This window comes from Ranitomeya imitator, chromosome 3, assembly GCF_032444005.1.
Source record: "Ranitomeya imitator isolate aRanImi1 chromosome 3, aRanImi1.pri, whole genome shotgun sequence".
NCBI classification, from domain to species: Eukaryota; Metazoa; Chordata; class Amphibia; order Anura; family Dendrobatidae; genus Ranitomeya; species Ranitomeya imitator.
In genome coordinates, this window is record NC_091284.1 from 308,068,985 (window position 1) to 308,091,870 (window position 22,886).

The 22,886-nt window shown below is 45.0% G+C and overlaps 1 protein-coding gene across 1 annotated transcript in view; it reads left to right on the top strand.

Moving 5' to 3' along the window:
- ITPR3 (inositol 1,4,5-trisphosphate receptor type 3) overlaps nucleotides 1-22,886 on the top strand; it is a 544,758-nt gene that overhangs the window by 427,342 nt on the left and 94,530 nt on the right. The window contains exon 55 of the mRNA XM_069756594.1: nucleotides 4,176-4,341. Within this exon, the coding sequence (XP_069612695.1) occupies nucleotides 4,176-4,341 (166 nt within the window). The remainder of the gene's footprint in view (nucleotides 1-4,175; nucleotides 4,342-22,886) is intronic.

Here is a 22,886-nt window from a genome sequence, read left to right on the forward strand (position 1 = left end):
TTACCTCTGCTTCCCGCTTCTGTAATCTTCAGGACAAGCTAAGTTTTTGATTTTCCTGTTCCACGTTTTGCTTAATTTTTGTCTTAGTCCAGCTTGCAGATATGTGATTCCTTTTTGCTGGTTGCTCTAGTGGGCTGATATTACTCTTCATGTTCCATGAGTTGGCACATGAGTTCAAGTAATTTCAGGATGGTTTTTTTTTGTAGGGTTTTTCGCTGACCGCGCAGTTCACTTTTGTATCCTCTGCTATCTAGCTTTAGCGGGCCTCATTTTGCTGAATCTGTTTTCATAACTACGTATGAAATGGCAGCCATTATGACATTATGACATCTACGTCGATACTGTGCCCGTCGCTGAATCAGAAACGTGGGATTTCTACGTCCTTTATGACATCATCGTCGCTGTGCCCGTTGCTGATTGGTCGAGGCCTGGCGGCCGCGACCACTCAGAGACGTGGGATTTCTACATCGATACTGTGCCCGTCGCTGATTGGTCGAGGCCTGGCGGCCTCGACCAATCAGAGACGCAGGATTTCCAGGACAGACAGAAAGACAGACAGACAGACGGAAAAACCCTTAGACAATTATATATATAGATATATATACATACATACATACATACATGCATGCAGCTCTGGCAAAAGTTAAGAAACTTAAGAGACCAATGAAAATTTTTCAGTTTGTCTGAATTTTCTCTTTATAGGTATATTTTTCAGTAAAGTGTAAATTGTTCTTTTATTCTATAATCTACTGACTACATGTCTCCGAAGTTCCAAGCATTAAATTTTGTATTTATTTTCTGAAAATGAGGAATGGTCAAAATATCAAAAAAAATGCATTGCTTGCAGACCTCAGATAATGCAGAAAAAAACAAGTTCATAATCATTTAGAAACAACAACACTAATGTTTTAACTCAGGAAGAGTTCAGAAATCAATATTTTGTGGAATAACAGTGATTTTTATTCACAGCTTTCATGCATCTTGGCATGCTTTCCACCAATCTTTCACACTGCTTTTGGGTGACCTTATGCCACTGCTGGTACAAAAATCTAAGCAGTTCTAGTTTGTTTGATGGCTTGTAACTGTCCATCTTCCTCTTGATTACATTCCAGAGGTTTTCAATGGGGTTTCAGGTTTGGAGATTGGGCTGGCCATGACAGGGATTTGATGTGGTGGTCCTTCATCCACACCTTCATTGACCTAGCTGTGTGGCATGGCACATTGTCCTGCTGGAAAAAAACAGTCCTCAGAGTTGGGGAACATTGCCTGAGCAAGAGGAATCAACTGTTTTTCCAGGATAAGCTTGTATGCAGCTTGATTCATACGTCTTTCGCAAAAAAAAAACCTGCCAAATTCCAGCCTTGCTGGAATGAAGGCATTGAAGCTATGGATTGGCCCACCCATTCCCCAGACCTGAATTCGATTGAACACATCTGGGACATCATGTCTCTTACCATCCACCAACTTCACATTGCACCACAGACTGTCTGGGAGTTGGCGGATACTTTAGTCCAGGTCTGGGAGGATATCCCTTAGGAGACTTTCCACCACCTCATCAGGAGCATGCCCAGGCATTGTAGGGAGGTCATACAGGCACGTGGAGGCCACACACACTACTGAGCAGAATTTCCTTGTCTCAAGGCATTTCCACTGAAGTTGGATCAGCCTGTAACTTCATTTTCCACTTTGATTTTGAGCATCATTCAAACTCCAGACTTCCGTGGGATATTAGTTGTGATTTACGTTGATCATTGTTAGGTTTTATTGTTCTCAGCATATTCCACTATGTAATGAATAAAGTTTTACAACTGGAATATTTCATCTAGTGAATCTAGGATGTGGGATTTTAGTGTTCCCTTTATTTATTTTGTGTGTGTTTGTATGTATACATTACATTTAGTTTGAATGTTGTGGCTTTAACATCGAAAACTAAATATTAAATTTAAATATGAAAAATTAAATATTAAATCACAGGTCTACAAAAAATAAAGCAATTCAGGTGCCAAGGTTTTTTGAAAAAAATGTAGGATATTTTGAGGGTAATGATTTAAAAAATGTCAATACTATTTGCTGAATTTGTTCTAGTTTTTGAGAGAATTCTTCAATAAAATTAATGCATTCCCCCAATGCTACTTGTCCAGTAGATTTTGGTCTGTCTTTTGACTCTTTAACAGTGTCTTAGGTAATCAAATGTTCCATATACCATAATTATTTGGTATTTCAATTTAAAGTCTTACAATGCTATAAAAGCAACTTTTTGAATAAGAAATCTACTGTAATTAATTATTAAATGCATTTTTGCTGAAAAGTTTACATACCCCGGCAGAATTTTTGCTTTCTTGGCCTTTTTTCAGAGAAAATTAATGAATGAATTGGGTTGTCATTATGATTTAAAAAAAAAAGAAAACACAGTAGTTTGACAATATATGGTTTCACCCAACCACTAATCATGAGTGGAGATAAAGTTTTGGTGTTATCATTCATTTTCTCTGGAAAAAGGCCAAGAAAGCAAAAATTCTGCCTGGGTATGTAAACTTTTGAGCACAACTGTATCTCAGAAACAAATCTGGCAAAACCAAAGTAATGCTCTTAATCAACACGATAAACTTGTTATAAAACCGTTCAGACATCGTTGGTACCAAAATCACTGTATACTAGAGATTATCAACTATCATTTTTTTCTATAAATCCCATATTTTGTTAAAGAGGTTTTCCTTTGAACAAGCTACATTTTTATCAACAGATCTTGGAATATAATCAAGTTCCACAATTGGATGTGTTAAAAAAAATGTTCCTGTGCTGAGATAATTTTATAAATGTTCCCCTATGTAATGGCTGTGTCTGACATGGTCTGGGACATGGTCCATTGGAAGATGCCTGCCTACACACGGACCCTCACACACACAGACACACACACACCCACAGACCCCTGAAGACATACACCGACACACAAACACACACATCTTCTCCACACACAGTCTCTGCCCACACACAGTCTCCTCCCTTCCTTCCTGGGTGGGGAAGGAAGCAAAAGAAAGTATACAGACAGGACAGTGTGGGATCACAGCTGATTCTTTCTGTGAGATAAAGCATCTGTTACTTGTTAATCAACACATTCCTACCTCACAGAAAGCAACAGCTGTGATCCCCTTCTGTCCGTTCTGTATACTGTCTTTTGCTTCCACCCCACCCAGGAACAGTTCAGCCATTACACCGTACATAGCAGGGGCAAATTTATAAAAATTATCTCAGCACATGAACATTTTTTAACACATCCAATTGTGGAACTTATTTTTATTCCAAGATTTATTGATTAAAATGTACTGTGTCCGTGGGAAACCTCCTTTAAATATCTTTGCCTGCCCTTTATTTTGATATATCCCTTTTTCGTTACCTTCATTTTTTTTTTAATAATTAGCAATCTTAGAATAGCATCCTTTGCATAATGATTTTTTTAATATTTATTAATATTTAAATCCTCACATACGCCCCACACATAATAGTGGGTTTATTACATATGTTAAGACGAAGAATGTTATTCATCTGATGTATTATTTCCATCCGCTGTCTGAGTAGTCTTAGACACCTCCTAAAGATGAATCATATTACTACCCTTCCCTTTGGCAATTAGGTGATTTTTCCTTATAAAACTTACTTTTTTCCTTTTTTTTTTAATGAGAAGACTTGATCAAAGCTTTTAAAGTTACTGATTTCATATTCTTTGAATTAACTTTTGAATATTCCCCAGGAATCTCTCCATGTAGTTCTATCCTTATTCTATCTTAACTTATTTTCCCACTTATATTAAACAAAATTCCCAAATATTCTCTAATTATGCCCATTTATTTTATGCAAGACATACATTCTCTAAATATACCCATTTATGTTGTACAAGATCAGTCTATTTTGACAAATACATTACCTGGTTCATTATACTACCAAATTCTTTTATCGCCTCTGTTAGTTGACCCATACTACTTTGACTTTGACCATTTTTTCGACGTGACATGGCCACTAAACCCAGTGCTTGGCTGCAGTGATCTCAACATACGTCAGCCTTGGAGACAGACAAGAGACCAGAAAAGAAAACTCTGAGCTGGATCTAGGGAGGTGACAACACTTAAGAAACCTTAAAACCCCTTAATTTAATTTCCCTTTCTATGTTTTGCCAACAGGAGTCTCTGTTTCCTGCTCGTGTGATTTATGATCTCCTCTTCTTCTTCATTGTTATTATCATCGTTCTGAATCTAATTTTTGGTGTTATTATTGATACATTTGCCGATTTGAGAAGTGAGAAACAAAAGAAAGAAGAAGTACTGAAGACTACCTGCTTTATATGTGGTAAGCAACACAAATCTTAGTAAGCACTGTCTAAATCACGGAGACAGGTACTTTAAAGATTGCTATTAAAAATGGTTGGAGCAACTATCACAAGCTCCTATTTCTACTAATAAAATACCCCACAAAATCCAGGTGAGATTTATAATTCAGAAGACGGCAGGATGTGAACTTTATGTTGCAGATTTTACTACTAAAAATGCAGAGTTTGAGTTTCAGTTATTGATGATTGCTGTATAATTGCTTCCAACAGTAATGAAATGCAAGACAATTTTATCTTTTAGACCAGGTTATATCAGATCTCATATATCTGTATATCCAATATCCAATCTTATAGAATAAGTATTTTCTACCTAATAAACTGCAGAGACCGTCATGGCCAAAGTCAATACAAACATTCATATATTTTATTGTTTCGGATATTAGATGAACTATTTAGCTGGAAGAAACTGCTCAATACATCTTCCAGTAAGGGCAGAGAGGCAATAGTAATACATTTAAGTGGCTTGTGACATTTTAAGAGAGGAAGAGCAATTACTGGGTGGACAACTACCTCCATAGTTATCTTCCAAGCAGTCACATAACGACAGGTATAACTATAAGGCTATGTGCACACGTTGTGGATTTTGATGCGGATCCGCAGCGTTTTTGGACTCGTGGAATTGCATTAAATCCGTAGTGTAGTGCACAACAAATGTTAATCTATGTGAATCCAGAATTTGGTGTACACATGCTGAGGAAAAATCCGTGCAAATTCGCAGCGTTTTATTTTCCGCAGCATGTCAATTCTTTTTGCAGATCTGCAGTGTTTCTGCACCTATTGACTTCTATTGAGTCAGTCAAATCCGCAGCAAAACTGCAGATGTAAAAAGATCTGCGGATTTGCTGCGGAGTTAAGTGCGAAAAATGTTGCAGAAAGGGAGAAGAAAGAGTGTGAGTGGAGACTGTGTGTGGGCGGAGACTGTGTTTGGAGAAGATGTGCATGTTTGTGTGTCGGTGTCTGTGTGCAGGGGTCTGTGGGTGTGTGTGTGTCTGTGTGTGTGAGGATCCGGATATGTCTGCTGTCACATAGAACAGTGACAGCATTAGCCGATGATGGGATAGTAGTCCAATCAGACGATGGCTGTGTTCAAGTGTAAAAAATAAAAAAACACATACAGTATATACATACACACATAGAGTACATACATATATATACACAGTACATACATATATACACACAGTACATACTCACCATACAGCTAATCCCCGAAGCCCTCAATCGCCTGCAAAAAAATAAAATAATTAACCAACAGTATACTCCCTATTCCGATAGTCCCATTTAATAACGAGTGTCCCACGATGATCTCCCGTGTAAAGCTGTCACATCAGGCGATGTGACTGCTCTACAGGGACTCTGGTAATACAGTCACTTGCGGCACCGCTGCGTGAGAAAATTCCCATGCAGCGGTGCCGTAAAGTGAGAGTACGAACTCCGATCATACACTGCTGGAGTATTATCTCCGGTCAGTGTGTCATCGGAGGCCCCTGTAGAGCGTTGCGGTCTCCCGATCTAACAGCTCTACAGGGGAGATCGTCGTGGGATACTCATTATTAAATGGATTACATTGTAACAGGGCATATACTGTTGGTTTGTTATTTTATTTTTTTGCAGGAGATTGAAGGCGTTGCAGGAATTAGGTGTATAATAAATATAGGAAACTGTGTGGAGTTTTATTTAATTAAAATACTTTATTCTGGCTGTGTCTTTATTTACAATACACCTATAGGATTAGTAATGGATATGTGTCTTATTGACGCTTCTCCATTACTAAGCCAGGCTTGATGTCACCTTACAATACAAATCAACCCCCCCAACTATTACCCCACTTGCCACCACTACAGGGCAAATGGAAAGAGCGAGGCTAAGTGCTGGAATTGGCGCACCTTAGAGATGCTCCATTTCTGGGGTGGCTGAGAGCTGGTGTTTGTAGCTGGGGGGGGGCAATATCTATGGTGCTTTCCTAGGCTATTAATATTAGCCCACAGCTGTCTGAATAGCCGTTGCTGGTCATTAATTATCGGGGAGCCCCACATCATTTTTTGGGGGCTCCCCTATTTTAATAGCCAGTAAAGGCTAAGTATACAGTTGTGAGCTGATATTAATAACCTGGGAAGATCCATGGGTATTACCCCCTTCCCAGGCTATAAACATCAGCCCCCAGGCGCTGGCTTTCCCTCTTCTGGTTTTAAAAATTGTGCGGGAGCACACATAATTTTTTTTTCCATTTTTTTTAAATAAACAGATATTGCGTTTAAGGCCGGGGTCACACTTGCAAGAAACTCGCACGAGTCTCGCATCTCAATACCCGGCACTGCCACCAGCACTTGGGACCGGAGTGTGTGGCTGCATGTATTTCTATGCAACTGAATCGCTCCAGTCCAAGTGCTGGGAATTGATGCAAGAGACTCGCGCGAGTTTCTTGCAAGTGTGACCTCGGCCTTAGGGTATGTTTCCACAGTCAGTATTTGGCTGCGGGTTGGATACTGCGTACAGCTGCAGCGTCCAGATGTTACAGCATAGTGGAGGGGATTTTATGAAATCCCATCTCCACTCTGCGTTCAAAGATGCAGGTGGCAGAACGGTTGTGAATTCCGCTCTTGGGCTCCCTCCGGTGGTTGTAAGTTGCACTTTTGTGAGTTCTGCTCTTGGGCTCCCTCTTGTGGTTTCAAGTGGTATGGCTGCTCCTTGGAGTTAGCTGTCTGCAGCTGCCTCCACTGATCGTCTTTTCTGCTCGGCTATTTATGCCTGGCTCTTTCCTTCAGCCAGTGCCACTTATAAATGGTTTCTGGTTGGATTCACATCTCTTTGGATTTCCCTGTTATCCTGACCAGTTCAGCAAAGCTAAGTTCTTGCTTGCTCTTTTCTGTTCACAGATTGTGGACTTATCCGTTCTGTGCTTTCTATGTTTGTCCAGCTTATCAGTATGAATTAATTCTGCCTTGCTGGAAGCTCTGGGAAGCAGATTTACCCTCCACACCTTTAGTCAGGTGTGGAGATTTTTTGTAAACTCTGCGTGGATTTTTGTAGTGTTTTATACTGACCGCACAGTATTCCATCCTGTCCTATCTATCAAGCTAGACTGGCCTCCTGTGCTCATCCTGGTTTCATTCTGTGTATGTCTTTTCCCTCTCCACTCACAGTCATTATTTGTGGGGGGCTAATCTATCCTTTGGGGATTTTCTCTGAGGCAAGATAGTTTTCCTGCTTCTATCTTTAGGGGTAGTTAGCTCTTAGGCTGTTCTAATCCCACCCAGGACAACATCTGCAAAGAGTTTGTATGTTCTCTCCGTGTTTGCGTGGGTTTCCTCCGGGCACTCCGGTTTCCTCCCACATTCCAAAGACATACTGATAGGGATTCTAGATTGTGAGCCCCATCGGGGACAGTGATGATAATGTGTGCAAACTGTAAAGCGCTGCGGAATATGTTAGCGCTATATAAAAATAAAGATTATTATTATTTATTATTATCTTTAGGGGTAGTTAGCTCTTAGGCTGTGACGAGATGCCTAGGAAGAGTTAGGAGCATTCCACGGCTACTTCTAGTGTTGAGTTGAGCTTAGGGACTGCGGTCAGTACAGGTACCACTTCCTTCAGAGCTCGTTCCATGTTGTTCCTAAACCACCGCATTATAACAGTACAAGTGGCCTAAAATGAATTAAATGCATCTCAAAAGAAGGAAAAGAAAGTTCTGAACCATTTTTATTTCTGTGCTCTGGTTTGTCTCTTAATTCCTTTTGATATCTGGGTGGTTCAGGATATATGCTCTGGCATGGATGTTCAGGGTTTGTTTTCTCGTCAGAGTATCCAAGATTATGTTGTCCTGACTCCGGCTTTAGAGCCTAGAATTCCTACTCCTGATTTGTTTTTTGGGGACAGATCCAAGTTTTTGAACTTTAAAAATAACTGCAAATTGTTTTTTGCTTTGAAACCCCGTTCTTCTGGTGATCCCATTCAGCAAGTAAAAATCATCATATCCTTGCTGCGTGGTGACCCTCAAGACTGGGCTTTTTCTCTTGAAACAGGGGATCCGGCATTATTGAATGTAGACGCATTTTTTCAAGCGCTCGGATTATTATATAACGAACCTAATTCTGTGGATCATGCAGAAAAAACCCTGTTGGCCTTGTGTCAAGGTCAGGAAGCTGCAGAATTATACTGCCAGAAATTTAGAAAATGGTCTGTGCTCACTAAATGGAATGAGGAGGCTCTGGCTGCTATTTTCAGAAAAGGTCTTTCTGAAGCCCTTAAAGATGTTATGGTGGGCTTTCCTACGCCTGTCGGTTTGAGCGAATCTATGTCTCTAGCCATTCAGATTGATCGGCGTCTGCGCGAGCGCAAAGCTGTGCACCATATGGAAGTATCCTCTGAGCAAAGTCCTGAACCTATGCAATGTGATAGGATTTTGACTAGAACAGAACGGCAGGAATTCAGACGTCAGAATAGGCTGTGTTTTTACTGTGGTGATTCTGCTCATGTTATCTCTGATTGCCCTAAGCGTACTAAGAGAGCCGCTAGGTCTGTTACCATTAGTACTATACAGAATAAATTTCTCTTATCTGTGACCCTGATTTGCTCATTGTCGTCCTTTTCTGTCATGGCATTTGTGGATTCAGGCGCTGCCCTAAACTTAATGGACTTAGAATTCGCCAGGCGCTGTGGTTTTTCCTTGCAGCCTTTGCAGAGCCCTATTCCTTTGAGGGGTATTGATGCTACACCCTTGGCCAAGGATAAACCTCAGTACTGGACGCAGATGACTATGTACATGGCTCCAGCACATCAGGAAGATTGCCGTTTTCTGGTGTTGCATAACCTGCATGATGTTGTTGTACTGGGTTTTCCATGGTTACAGGAACATAATCCGGTGCTGGATTGGAAAACTATGTCTGTGACTAGTTGGGGTTGTCAAGGGGTACATAGTGATGTTCCTTTGATGTCAATTTCCTCTCTCCCCTCTTCTGAGGTCCCTGAGTTTTTGTCGGATTTCCAGGATGTATTTGATGAGCCCAAGTCCAGTTCCCTTCCACCGCACCGGGACTGTGATTGTGCTATTAACTTGATTCCTGGTTGCAAGTTCCCTAAGGGCCGACTTTTCAATCTGTCTGTGCCAGAGCATGCCGCCATGCGGAGTTATGTTAAGGAGTCTTTGGAGAAGGGGCATATTCGGCCCTCTTCGTCACCATTTCGAGCGGGTTTCTTTTTTGTTGCTAAGAAGGATGGCTCCTTGAGACCCTGTATTGATTATCGTCTTCTTAATAAGATCACGGTCAAATTCCAATACCCCTTGCCTTTGCTTACTGATTTGTTTGCTCAGATTAAGGAGGCTAGTTGGTTTACTAAGATTGACCTCCGAGGGGCATATAATCTTGTTCGTATTAAACAGGGTGACGAATGGAAAACTGCATTTAATACGCCCGAAGGCCATTTTGAATACCTCGTGATGCCATTCGGGCTCTCTAATGCTCCATCTGTGTTCCAATCTTTTATGCATGATATTTTCCGCAATTATCTTGATAAATTCATGGTCATATATTTGGATGATATTTTGATTTTTTCCGATGATTGGGAGTCTCCTGTGAAGCAGGTCAGGATGGTGTTCCAGATCCTTCGTGATAATGCTTTGTTTGTGAAGGGGTCTAAGTGCCTATTCGGAGTTCAGAAGGTCTCTTTTTTGGGTTTTATTTTTTCTCCCTCGTCTATAGAAATGGATCCTGTTAAGGTCCAAGCTATTCATGACTGGATTCAACCCACATCTGTGAAGGGCCTTCAAAAAAATTTTGGGCTTTGCTAATTTCTATCGCCGTTTCATTGCCAACTTTTCCAGTGTGGTTAAGCCCCTTACTGATTTGACGAAGAAAGGCGCTGATGTGACGAATTGGTCCTCTGCGGCTGTTGAGGCCTTTCAGGAGCTTAAACGCCAATTTACTTCTGCCCCTGTGTTGTGTCAGCCGGATGTTTCTCTTCCTTTTCAGGTTGAGGTCGACGCTTCTGAGATTGGGGCAGGGGCCGTTTTGTCTCAGAGGGAGTCTGATGGTTCTTTGATGAAACCGTGTGCTTTTTTTTCCAGAAAGTTTTCGCCTGCGGAACGCAATTATGATGTCGGCAATCGGGAGTTGTTGGCTATGAAGTGGGCGTTTGAAGAGTGGTGACATTGGCTTGAGGGAGCTAAGCACCGCGTTGTGGTCCTGACCGATCATAAGAATCTGATTTACCTTGAGTCGGCCAAGCGGCTGAATCCTAGACAGGCTCGATGGTCCCTGTTTTTCTCCCGTTTTGATTTTGTGGTCTCGTATCTTCCGGGATCTAAGAATGTTAAGGCTGATGCCCTCTCTAGGAGTTTTTCGCCTGATTCTCCTGGAGTCCTTGAGCCGGTTGGCATTCTTAAGGAAGGGGTGATTCTTTCTGCCATCTCCCCTGATTTGCGGCGGGTGCTTCAGGAATTTCAGGCTGATAGGCCTGACCGCTGTCCTGTGGGGAAGCTGTTTGTTCCTGATAGATGGACAAGTAAGGTGATTTCTGAGGTTCATTGTTCAGTGTTGGCTGGTCATCCTGGGATTTTTGGTACCAGAGATTTGGTTGCTAGGTCCTTTTGGTGGCCTTCCTTGTTGCGCGATGTCCGTGCTTTTTGTGCAATCCTGTGGGACTTGCGCCCGAGCCAAGCCTTGCTGTTCCCGCGCTAGTGGGTTGCTTTTGCCTTTGCCGGTCCCCGAGAGGCCCTGGATGCATATTTTCATGGATTTTATTTCGGATCTTCCTGTTTCCCAGAAGATGTCTGTTATCTGGGTTGTTTGTGACCGGTTCTCTAAAATGGTCCATCTGGTACCTTTGCCTAAGTTGCCTTCCTCCTCAGATCTGGTTCCATTGTTTTTTCAGCATGTGGTTCGTTTGCATGGCATTCCGGAGAATATTGTGTCTGACAGAGGTTCTCAGTTTGTCTCTAGATTTTGGCGGGCCTTTTGTGCTAGGATGGGCATTGATTTGTCTTTTTCTTCGGCGTTTCATCCTCAGACTAATGGCCATACTGAGCGAACTAATCAGACCTTGGAGACCTATTTGAGATGCTTTGTGTCTGCTGATCAGGATGATTGGGTGTCTTTCTTGCCGTTGGCCGAGTTTGCCCTTAATAATCGGGCTAGTTCGGCTACTTTGGTTTCACCTTTCTTTTGTAATTTTGGTTTTCATCCTCGCTTTTCTTCTGGGCAGGTTGAGCCTTCTGATTGTCCTGGTGTTGATTCTGTGGTGGACAGGCTGCAGCAGATTTGGACTCATGTGGTGGACAATTTGACGTTGTCTCAGGAAAGTGCTCAACGTTTTGCTAACCGCCGTCGGTGTGTTAGTCCCCGGCTTCGTGTGGGGGATTTGGTTTGGTTGTCTTCTCGTCATGTTCCTATGAAGGTTTCGTCCCCTAAGTTTAAGCCTCTGTTTATTGGTCCTTATAAAATTTCTGAAATTATTAATCCGGTGTCTTTTCGTTTGGCTCTTCCAGCCTCTTTTGCCATTCATAATGTTTTCCATAGATCTTTGTTGCGGAGATATGTGGTGCCCGTTGTTCCCTCGGTTGACCCTCCTGCCCCGGTGTTGGTTGAGGGAGAGTTGGAATATGAGGTTGAGAAGATTTTGGATTCTCGTTTTTCGAGGCGGAGGCTTCAGTATCTTGTCAAGTGGAAGGGTTATGGCCAGGAGGATAATTCTTGGGTTGTTGCCTGCGATGTCCATGCCACCGATTTGGTTCGTGCTTTTCACTTGGCTCATCCTGATCGGCCTGGGGGCTCTGGTGAGGGTTCGGTGACCCCTCCTCAAGGGGGGTACTGTTGTGAATTCCGCTCTTGGGCTCCCTCCGGTGGTTGTAAGTGGCACTTTTGTGAGTTCTGCTCTTGGGCTCCCTCTTGTGGTTTCAAGTGGTATGGCTGCTCCTTGAATTTAGCAGTCTGCAGCTGCCTCCACTGATCGTCTTTTCTGCTCGGCTATTTATGCCTGGCTCTTTCCTTCAGCCAGTGCCACTTGTAAATGGTTTCTGGTTGGATTCACATCTCTTTGGATTTCCCTGTTATCCTGACCAGATCAGCAAAGCTAAGTTCTTGCTTGCTCTTTTCTGTTCACAGATTGTGGACTTATCCGTTCTGTGCTTTCTATGTTTGTCCAGCTTATCAGTATGAATTAATTCTGTCTTGCTGGAAGCTCTGGGAAGCAGATTTACCCTCCACACCTTTAATCAGGTGTGGAGATTTTTTGTAAACTCTGCGTGGATTTTTGTAGTGTTTTATACTGACCGCACAGTATTCCATCCTGTCCTATCTATCAAGCTAGACTGGCCTCCTGTGCTCATCCTGGTTTCATTCTGTGTATGTCTTTTCCCTCTCCACTCACAGTCATTATTTGTGGGGGGCTAATCTATCCTTTCAGGATTTTCTCTGAGGCAAGATAGTTTTCCTGCTTCTATCTTTAGGGGTAGTTAGCTCTTAGGCTGTGACGAGATGCCTAGGGAGAGTTAGGAGCATTCCACGGCTACTTCTAGTGTTGTGTTGAGCTTAGGGACTGCGGTCAGTACAGTTACCACTTCCTTCAGAGCTCGTTCCATGTTGCTCCTAAACCACCGCATCATAACACAGAACTGCGTATACGCACATGCCGTGCGTCTTTCCAGACCGCACCATGTCCATTAATCTTGCAAAGACGCTCAGTCTCCGCAAGTTAAATAGCACCATTCTATGTGTAGGATGCGGTGATTCCCCATGGTTCAATGAACACATGCGAAATCACCGTGCATACAAAAGCCTGCAGCGCTTTGGACGGAGCGAGTATCTGCTGCGTCCAAAGCGCTGCATATGCGGACCATGAAAACATACCGTAAAGGCTCATACCCACTTGCGCTGAAATTGGATGAATTCAATCCGATCGAAAATCCGATTGAATTCGGACCAATGTTAATCAATGATTGTGTGCTCATCTGTTTTTTTCCAGCTCGGACATCACGATCGGGCTGGAAAAAAATCGCAGCATGCTGCAAATGTAATCAGAAAACGGATCACATCCTGCAGTAGAAGTCAATGGGTGCAATAAAAAACCACACAGCACTTGCGTCATGCAAGTGCTGTGCGATTTTTATGCATTGTTGTCCTTTGAAAAGCCAGCATTTCATATGCGGCTAATGTAAAGATGGGAAAAGTGTGTTGTTTGATTTCATTAAAAGACTTTATTCTGGCTGTGTCTTTATTCAACCCTTTGACTACTATAGGATTAGTAATGGATAGGTGTCTTATTGACGCCTCTCCATTACTAAGCCAGGCTTGATGTCACCTTGCAATACAAAGGTGACATTAACCCCCTATTACCCCATATGCCACCTCTACAGGGCAGTGGAAAGAGAGGGGCTAAGTGCCGGAATTGGCGCATCTTACAGATGGGGTGGCTGAGTGTTGGTGTTTGTAGCCGGGGGGGAGTAATAACAATGGTCCCTTCCTAGGCTATGAATCTCAGCCCGCAACTGTCTGCATAGCCTTTTCTGGCTATTAATTATAGGGGGATCCCAAGTCATTTTTTTGGGGGGTCACCATATTTTAATAGCCAGTAAAGGCTAAATATACAGCTGCGGAGCTGAGACCTTTGTATTAACCCCTTCCTATAAATATCGGCCCCCAGTCACTGGCTTTCCCTCTCTGGCGCAGAAAATTGTGCTGGAGCCCACGCCATTTTTTCCCCAAAAAAGATTATTTTATTAAATACATACATGTCCCCTAATTTGCACACACACTATACTATTTATATTGGTCACTGACATCTATATATCTAACTATTCTTCATGGATTTACTGTATGTAATCAATCTCTTCTATCCTGTCGGCTTCTGCATTGATTTTACAGAAGCCGACAAATGAATTACCGGCTTTTCTTCTGTCTATCTGTCTATGAAATATAAAGATATATACACTGCTCAAAAAAATAAAAGGAACACTTAAACAACAGAATATAACTCCAAGTAAATCAAACTTCTGTGAAATCAAACTGTCCACTTAGGAAGCAACACTAAGTAGTGCTCAGTAGTGTGTGTGGCCTCCATGTTGTCACGCTCGCGCCCAGACTGGTTGGTGCGGCGTTCGGGGGTGTGGCCCCACTGTGCCACAGACCCAGGGCTGCCACTAGAAATTTCGGGGCCCCATACTGGCAAAATTTTCAGGGCCCCCTTGAGACTCCGCCCAGGCTCCACCCCAGCCCCGCCTCTAGGCTCCACCCCTCGGACTGTCCACAGTCCCACCGCTCTCTCTTGGAAAAACTCCACTTCTCACCAATCACACATTAACAGTTCCCATCACCAGATCACACATATAGCAGGCAGCTTTTGTTTTGGCCAAAAGATTTTTTTAAGCCGCCACCATAACACGGTAGACACTTTTGGCCGGGCCCTACTCTGCTGTAACCTATTAAATATTTGTTAAAATATGCAATACAATTTAGGTATATTTTTATTTATTTTTCAATTTTTAAAATGCCCAATAATATCACATACAAGGAACAAATACCACAACACCATGACCAGATGACATATTACCACCACAGTGATCGAATAATATCACATACAAGGAACAAAAACCACAACACCATGACCAGACCACATATTACCACCACAGTGATCGAATAATATCACATACAAGGAACAAATACCACAACACCATGTCCAGACCACATATTACCACCACATAGTGACTGAATACTACAATTCTGATCAGTAATTTTTAAAAAAGCACCATACTATCACCATAAGTGCCATTATACACAGGAGATCTGTACTTAGTATGCAGTGTCTGTGTACAGATAATATAGTGATCACTAGTGAAATTATACACAGGAGCTCTGTATACAGTGTATAGTGTCAGTGTATAGGTAACACACTGACTCACCAGTGACGTCTCTAGGTGAAGTCCTTCATCTTTCATCCAGCACAGACCGCCATCATTTCATCCAGCCAGGACTTCTCTCTGCAGGAAATAACACAGTTATCTCGAGCTCCGCTTGCAGAACACATTACTTAATTTTTCACAACTTCTACATTACACCACATGAAGAAGGCGACATAGTATCACTCTATACAGTAACAGGACCGCCCCCCATTTAAAACAGTATACTCAAAAAATAAAATAAATACATCACTGCAGTAATAATATCCCTAAATTAGCCCCTATGGTAATAATATCACCCAGCCTGGCCCCGTGTGTCTCATTCCTGGCGTCAGCCAGATATTCTCCCATCCTGCCCTCATGAGTATCCATTCTGCCCCATATGATCTCCTTATCCTGCCCCATATGATCGCCCCATGTGATCTCTCCATCCTGCCCCATCTGTCTCCATCATATCCATCCTGCCCCATGATCCTGCACGATCTGTCTCCAATTCTGCCCCCAGTGTCTCCAATCATGCCCCATGTCTCCATTCTGCCCCCTATGTCTCCAACCATGCCCCCATGTCTGCAATCCTGACACTTGTCTCCAATCATGCCCCCTGTGTCTCCATTCTGCCCCATCTGTCTCCAATCCTGCCCCATCTGTCTCCAGTCATGCCCCCATGTCTTTCATCCTGCCCCGTGTCTCCAATCATGCCCCGTATCTCCATTCTGCCCCGTGTCTCGCATTCTGCCCCTGGGTCTCACAGTCTGCCCCTGTGTCCAGCATTCTGCACCTGTCACTGTGTCCAGCATTCTGCCCCTGTCACTGTGTCCAGCATTTCTGCCCCACTGTGTCCAGCATTCTGCCCCACTGTGTCCAGCATTCTGCCCCACTGTGTCTCGCATTCTGCCCCAATGTCCAGCATTCTGCCCCTGTCACTGTGTCCAGCATTTCTGCCCCTGTCTCCAGCATTCTGCCCCACTGTGTGTCCAGCATTCGGCCCACTGTGTGTCCAGCATTCGGCCCCACTGTGTGTCCAGCATTCTGACCTACTGTGTGTCCAGCATTCTGCCCCACTGTGTGTCCAGCATTCTGCCCCACTGTGTGTCCAGCATTCTGCCCCACTGTGTGTCCAGCATTCTGCCCCACTGTGTCCAGCATTTCTGCCCCTGTGTGTCCAGCATTCTGCCCCACTGTGTCCAGCATTTCTGCCCCACTGTGTCCAGCATTCTGCCCCACTGTGTGTCCAGCATTTCTGCCCGTGTGTCCAGCATTCTGCCCCACTGTGTCCAGCATTTCTGCCCCTGTGTGTCCAGCATTTCTGCCCCACTGTGTCCAGCATTTCTGCCCCTGTGTGTCCACCATTCTGCCCCACTGTGTCCACCATTCTGCCCCACTGTGTCCAGCATTTCTGCCCCACTGTGTCCAGCATTCTGCCCCACTGTGTGTCCAGCATTTCTGCCCCTGTGTGTCCAGCATTCTGCCCCACTGTGTCCAGCATTTCTGCCCCACTATGTCCAGCATTTCTGCCCCACTGTGTCCAGCATTTCTGCCCCTGTGTGTCCACCATTCTGCCCCACTGTGTCCACCATTCTGCCCCACTGTGTCCAGCATTTCTGCCCCACTGTGTCCAGCATTCTGCCCCACTGTGTGTCCAGCATTCTGCCCCACTGTGTGTCCAGCATTCTGCCCCACTGTGTGTCCAGCATTCTGCCCCACTGTGTGTCCAGCATTCTGCCCCACTGTGTCCAGCATTTCTGCCCCTGTGTGTCCAGCATTCTGCCCCACTGTGTCCAGCATTTCTGCCCCACTGTGTCCAGCATTCTGCCCCACTGTGTGTCCAGCATTTCTGCCCCTGTGTGTCCAGCATTCTGCCCCACTGTGTCCAGCATTTCTGCCCCTGTGTGTCCAGCATTTCTGCCCCACTGTGTCCAGCATTTCTGCCCCTGTGTGTCCACCATTCTGCCCCACTGTGTCCACCATTCTGCCCCACTGTGTCCAGCATTTCTGCCCCACTGTGTCCAGCATTCTGCCCCACTGTGTGTCCAGCATTTCTGCCCCTGTGTGTCCAGCATTCTGCCCCACTGTGTCCAGCATTTCTGCCCCACTGTGTCCAGTATTTCTGCCCCACTGTGTCCAGCATTTCTGCCCCTGTGTGTCCACCATTCTGCCCCACTGTGTCCACCATTCTGCCCCACTGTGTCCAGCATTTCTGCCCCACTGTGTCCAGCATTCTGCCCCACTGTGTCCACCATTCTGCCCCTGTGTGTCCAGCATTTCTGCCCCTGAGTGTCCATCATCCTGTCCCCCGGGCCCCCCTGGATCGCAGCAGCTCTCAAAGAAAAAAAAAAACACAACTTCTTACCTGGCCAAGCTCCAGCGCCGGGTGAAGCTCCCTCTCCAGGCTCCACACAGACGCACTCGCCGCCGGGCCCGGCGGCTGACAATGACGTCAGACGCCGGCGACGCCGGCGAGTGCGCACTGCGGCCCTATTCAGCCGCCAGCCTCAGACTGGCTGGCGGCTGTTAACTATTGACGCGCGGGCCCGCACGTCAATAGTGTGCCGCTGCCGCAGCGCCTGCAGGGGGGGCCCGGTGACCAGATGAGACAGGGCCCGATGCGGGCCCCCTCTGCTCACCGGGCCCCATACGCCAGTCACGGCTGTCATGCCCTGATGGCGGCCCTGCACAGACCAGACTACCCTGGAAGGGGCGTAACTAAGTAGCTTCCTTGGTGTTCGCTGGAGCCTCTGATGGTGAGGTCAGGCTTGTGCGGCAGGAAGCTACCAGGTGCTACTCCAGGGTGCTGTCTGGCTGTGGCTGCTGATCCCACCGGGGAACGGAACATAGACAGGCAAGCGAGCACGGCTGGCACTCTGCCAGACAGGCGGGCACGGCTGGGACACAGGGAGGCAGACGGGTACAACAGAGACACTGGAAGGCAGATGGGCACGGCTGGCTCTCTGGTAGGTAGGCAGGTACGGCTGGCTCTCTAGCAGGACAGGCGAACAAGGCTGGTACATTCGAAGAACCAGTAGGGACTGGTCTGCATCCAGGTATGTAAAACAGGTAAGAACCTGTTCAGACAGGAGGACTTATGAATAGGTAGAGAAAGACCGCAAGAGCGGATGCAAAGCGAAAGCACAGGAGCTAGAGCCAAGAACAGGAACGCAGGAGACAAAGCCAAGAGCAGGAGGCGGAGCCAAGTGCAGAAACACAGGAGGCGGAGCCAAGAGCAGGAGGTCGAGCCAAAAGCAGGAGGTTGGGCCAAATGCAGAAACGCAGGAGGTGGTGCCAAGAGCAGGAGGCGGAGGCAAGTGCAGAAACGCAGGAGGCGGAGCCAAGAACAGAAATAGGAGGCAGAGCCAAGAGCAGGAGGCTGAAAACCGCAAGGAGCGGAGCCGCAGAGCGAGAGCTGAGCGGAACCGCAGAGCAAGGCCACAGAGTGCAGAGTTGAAAGCAGAGCAAAGTCAGAGTGCAGAACTGAGTGCAGAGCAAAGCTACAGAGAGCGGAGCCGAGAGCAAAGCCACAGAGTGCAGAGCAAGGTCACCGAATGCAGAGCAAGGAGCAAAGCAAGGTCACAGAGAGCAAAGCCTAAAACAACTAAGCAAGACACAAGAGTGCAGAGCTGAAAGCAGAGCAAAGCCACAGAGTTCAGATCAAGGAACAAAGCAAGGTCGCAGAGAGCAGAGCCAAAAGCAGAGCAAAGCAAGACAAGGAGATAAACGAACACAAGAACAGGAGTAGACTAAGACCGAGTCAGAAATGGGACAAGGCACAGACACGGACATAAGCCAGGGTACGACACCCCACTGCGTGGCGGACATAGGCGAGGGTACGAAACCCCACTGGATGGCAAAATGCAGGACACAGACCAGGGTACAACGCCCCCCCTGGGTGGCGAACACAAGATTAACAGAGACAGGGGCTGGCACCTCAGCAGCTAAGAACTGACTGAGGGAGAAAGTTGCACAGGCCCCCACCATTGGGTGGGGATGTCTTAAATACAGGAAGCCTCATGGCGATTGGCTGGGGACAAGACACACACAGTCTCAATAAGACACAGGAGTTTCCGGCGCCGCCCCCCTATGCACACAGACAGAGCATGCACAGAGCAAGCAGCAGACATGAGGCACACAGCATGGAGCTGGCAGCAGAGAGAAGTCACAAGATGACCCAGAGTAGTGAGTTTGAGTGTAATGCAGGTGGGGATGGGAGGCCATGCAGTGATGCCAGCAGGGTTGTTACACACGTGCCTGTATGACCTCCCTACAATGCCTGGGCAAGCTCCTGATGAGGCGGCAGATGGTCTCCTGAGGGATCTCCTCCCAGACCTGGACTAAAGCATCCGCAAACTCCTGGACAATCTGTGGTGCAACGTGATGTTGGTGGATGGTGCGAGACATGATGTCCCAGATGTGTTCAATCGGATTTAGGTCTGGAGAACGGGCAGGCCAGTCCATAGCTTCAATGCCTTCATCTTGCAGGAACTGCTGACACACTCCAGCCACATGAGGTCTGGCATTGTCCTGCATTAAGAGGAACTCAGGGCCAACCGCATCAGCATATGGTCTCACAAGGGGTCTGAGGATCTCATCTCGGTACTTAACCCCTTTACCCCCAAGGGTGGTTTGCACGTCAATGACCAGGCCAATTTTTACAATTCTGACCACTGTCCCTTTATGAGGTTATAACTCCGAAACGCTTCAACGGATCCTGGTGATTCTGACATTGTTTTCTCGTGACATATTGTACTTCATGATAGTGGTAAAATTTCTTTGATAGTACCTGCGTTTATTTGTGAAAAAAACGGAAATTTGGCGAAAATTTTGAAAATTTCGCAATTTTCAAACTTTGAATTTTTATGCAATTAAATCACAGAGATATGTCACACAAAATACTTAATAAGTAACATTTCCCACATGTCTCCTTTACATCAGCATAATTTTGGAACCAATTTTTTTTTTTGTTAGGGAGTTATAAGGGTTAAAAGTTGACCAGCAATTTCTCATTTTTACAACACCATTTTTTTTTAGGGACCACGTCTCATTTGAAGTCATTTTGAGGGGTCTATATGATAGAAAATGCCCAAGTGTGACACCATTCTAAAAACTGCACCCCTCAAGGTGCTCAAAACCACATTCAAGAAGTTTATTAACCCTTCAGGTGTTTAATAGGAATTTTTGGAATGTTTAAATAAAAATGAACATTTAACTTTTTTACACAAAAAATTTACTTCAGCTCCAATTTGTTTTATTTTAACAAGGGTAACAGGAGAAATTGGACCCAAAAAGTTGTTGTCCAATTTGTCCTGAGTACGCTGATACCCCATATGTGGCAGTAAACCACTGTTTGGGCGCATGGGAGAGCTCGGAAGGGAAGGAGCGCTATTTGACTTTTCAATGCAAAATTGACAGGAATTGAGATGGGACGCCATGTTGCGTTTGGAGAGCCACTGATGTGCCTAAACATTGAAACCCCCCACAAGTGACACCATTTTGGAAAGTAGACCCCCTAAGGAACTTATCTGGATGTGTGGTGAGCACTTTGACCCACCAAGTGCTTCACAGAAGTTTATAATGCAGAACCGTAAAAATAAAAAATCATATTTTTTCACAAAAATTATATTTTTGCCCCCAATTTTTTATTTTTCCAAGGGTAAGAGAAGAAATTGGACCTCAAAAGTTGTTGTCCAATTTGTCCCGAGTACGCTGATACCCCATATGTGGCAGTAAACCACTGTTTGGGCGCATGGGAGAGCTCGGAAGGGAAGGAGCGCAGTTTGACTTTTCAATGCAAAATTGACAGAAATTGAGATGGGACGCCATGTTGCGTTTGGAGAGCCACTGATGTGCCTAAACATTGAAACCCCCCACAAGTGACACCATTTTGGAAAGTAGACCCCCTAAGGAACTTATCTAGAGGTGTGGTGAGCACTTTGACCCACCAAGTGCTTCACAGAAGTTTATAATGCAGAACCGTAAAAATAAAAAATCATATTTTTTCACAAAAATTATATTTTTGCCCCCAATTTTTTATTTTTCCAAGGGTAAGAGAAGAAATTGGACCTCAAAAGTTGTTGTCCAATTTGTCCCGAGTACGCTGATACCCCATATGTGGCAGTAAACCACTGTTTGGGCGCATGGGAGAGCTCGGAAGGGAAGGAGCGCCGTTTGACTTTTCAATGCAAAATTGACAGGAATTGAGATGGGACGCCATGTTGCGTTTGGAGAGCCACTGATGTGCCTAAACATTGAAACCCCCCACAAGTGACACCATTTTGGAAAGTAGACCCCCTAAGGAACTTATCTGGATGTGTGGTGAGCACTTTGACCCACCAAGGGCTTCACAGAAGTTTATAATGCAGAGCCATAAAAATAAAACAAAATTTTTTTCCCACAAAAATTATTTTTTAGCCCCCAGTTTTGTATTTTCCCTAGGGTAACAGGAGAAATTGGACCCCAAAAGTTGTTGTCCAATTTGTCCTGAGTACGCTGATACCCCATATGTGGGGGGGGGAACCACCGTTTGGGCGCATGGGAGGGTTCGGAAGGGAAGGAGCGCCATTTGGAATGCAGACTTAGATGGAATGGTCTGCAGGCGTCACATTGCGTTTGCAGAGCCCCTAATGTACCTAAACAGTAGAAACCCCCCACAAGTGACACCATTTTGGAAAGTAGACCCCCTAAGGAACTCATCTTGATGTGTTGTGAGAGCTTTGAACCCCCAAGTATTTCACTACAGTTTATAACGCAGAGCCATGCAAATAAAAAATATTTTTTTTTCCACAAAAATTATATTTTAGCCCCCAGTTTTGTATTTTTCCAAGGTTAGCAGGAGAAATTGGACCCTAAATGTTGTTGTCCAATTTGTCCTGAGTACGCTGATACCCGATATGTGGGGGGGAACCACCGTTTTGGCGCATGGGAGGGCTCGGAAGGGAAGGAGCATCATTTGGAATGCAGACTTAGATGGATTGGTCTGCAGGCGTCACATTGCGTTTGCAGAGCCCCTAATGTACCTAAACAGTAGAAACCCCCCACAAGTGACCCCATATTGGAAACTAGACCCCTCAATGAACTTATCTAGATGTGTTGTGAGAACTTTGAACCCCCAAGTGTTTCACTACAGTTTATAACGCAGAGCCGTGAAAATAAAAAATATTTTTGTTTTCCCACAAAAATTAATTTTTAGCCCCCAGTTTTGTATTTTCCCAAGGGTAACAGGAGAAATTGGTCCACAAAAGTTGTTGTCCAATTTGTCCTGAGTACGCTGATACCCCATATGTTGGGGTAAACCCCTGTTTGGGCACACAGGAGAGCTCGGAAGGGAAGGAGCACTGTTTTACTTTTTCAATGCAGAATTGGCTGGAATTGAGATCGGACGCCATGTCGTGTTTGGAGAGCCCCTGATGTGCCGAAACAGTGGAAACCCCCCAATTATAACTGAAACCCTAATCTAAACACACCCCTAACCCTAATTCCAACGGTAACCCTAACCACACCTCTAACCCTGACACACCCCTAACCCTAATCCCAACCCTATTCCCAACTGTAAATGTAATCTAAACCCTAACCGTAACTTTAGCCCCAACCCTAACTGTAGCCCCAACCCTAACCCTAGCCCTAACC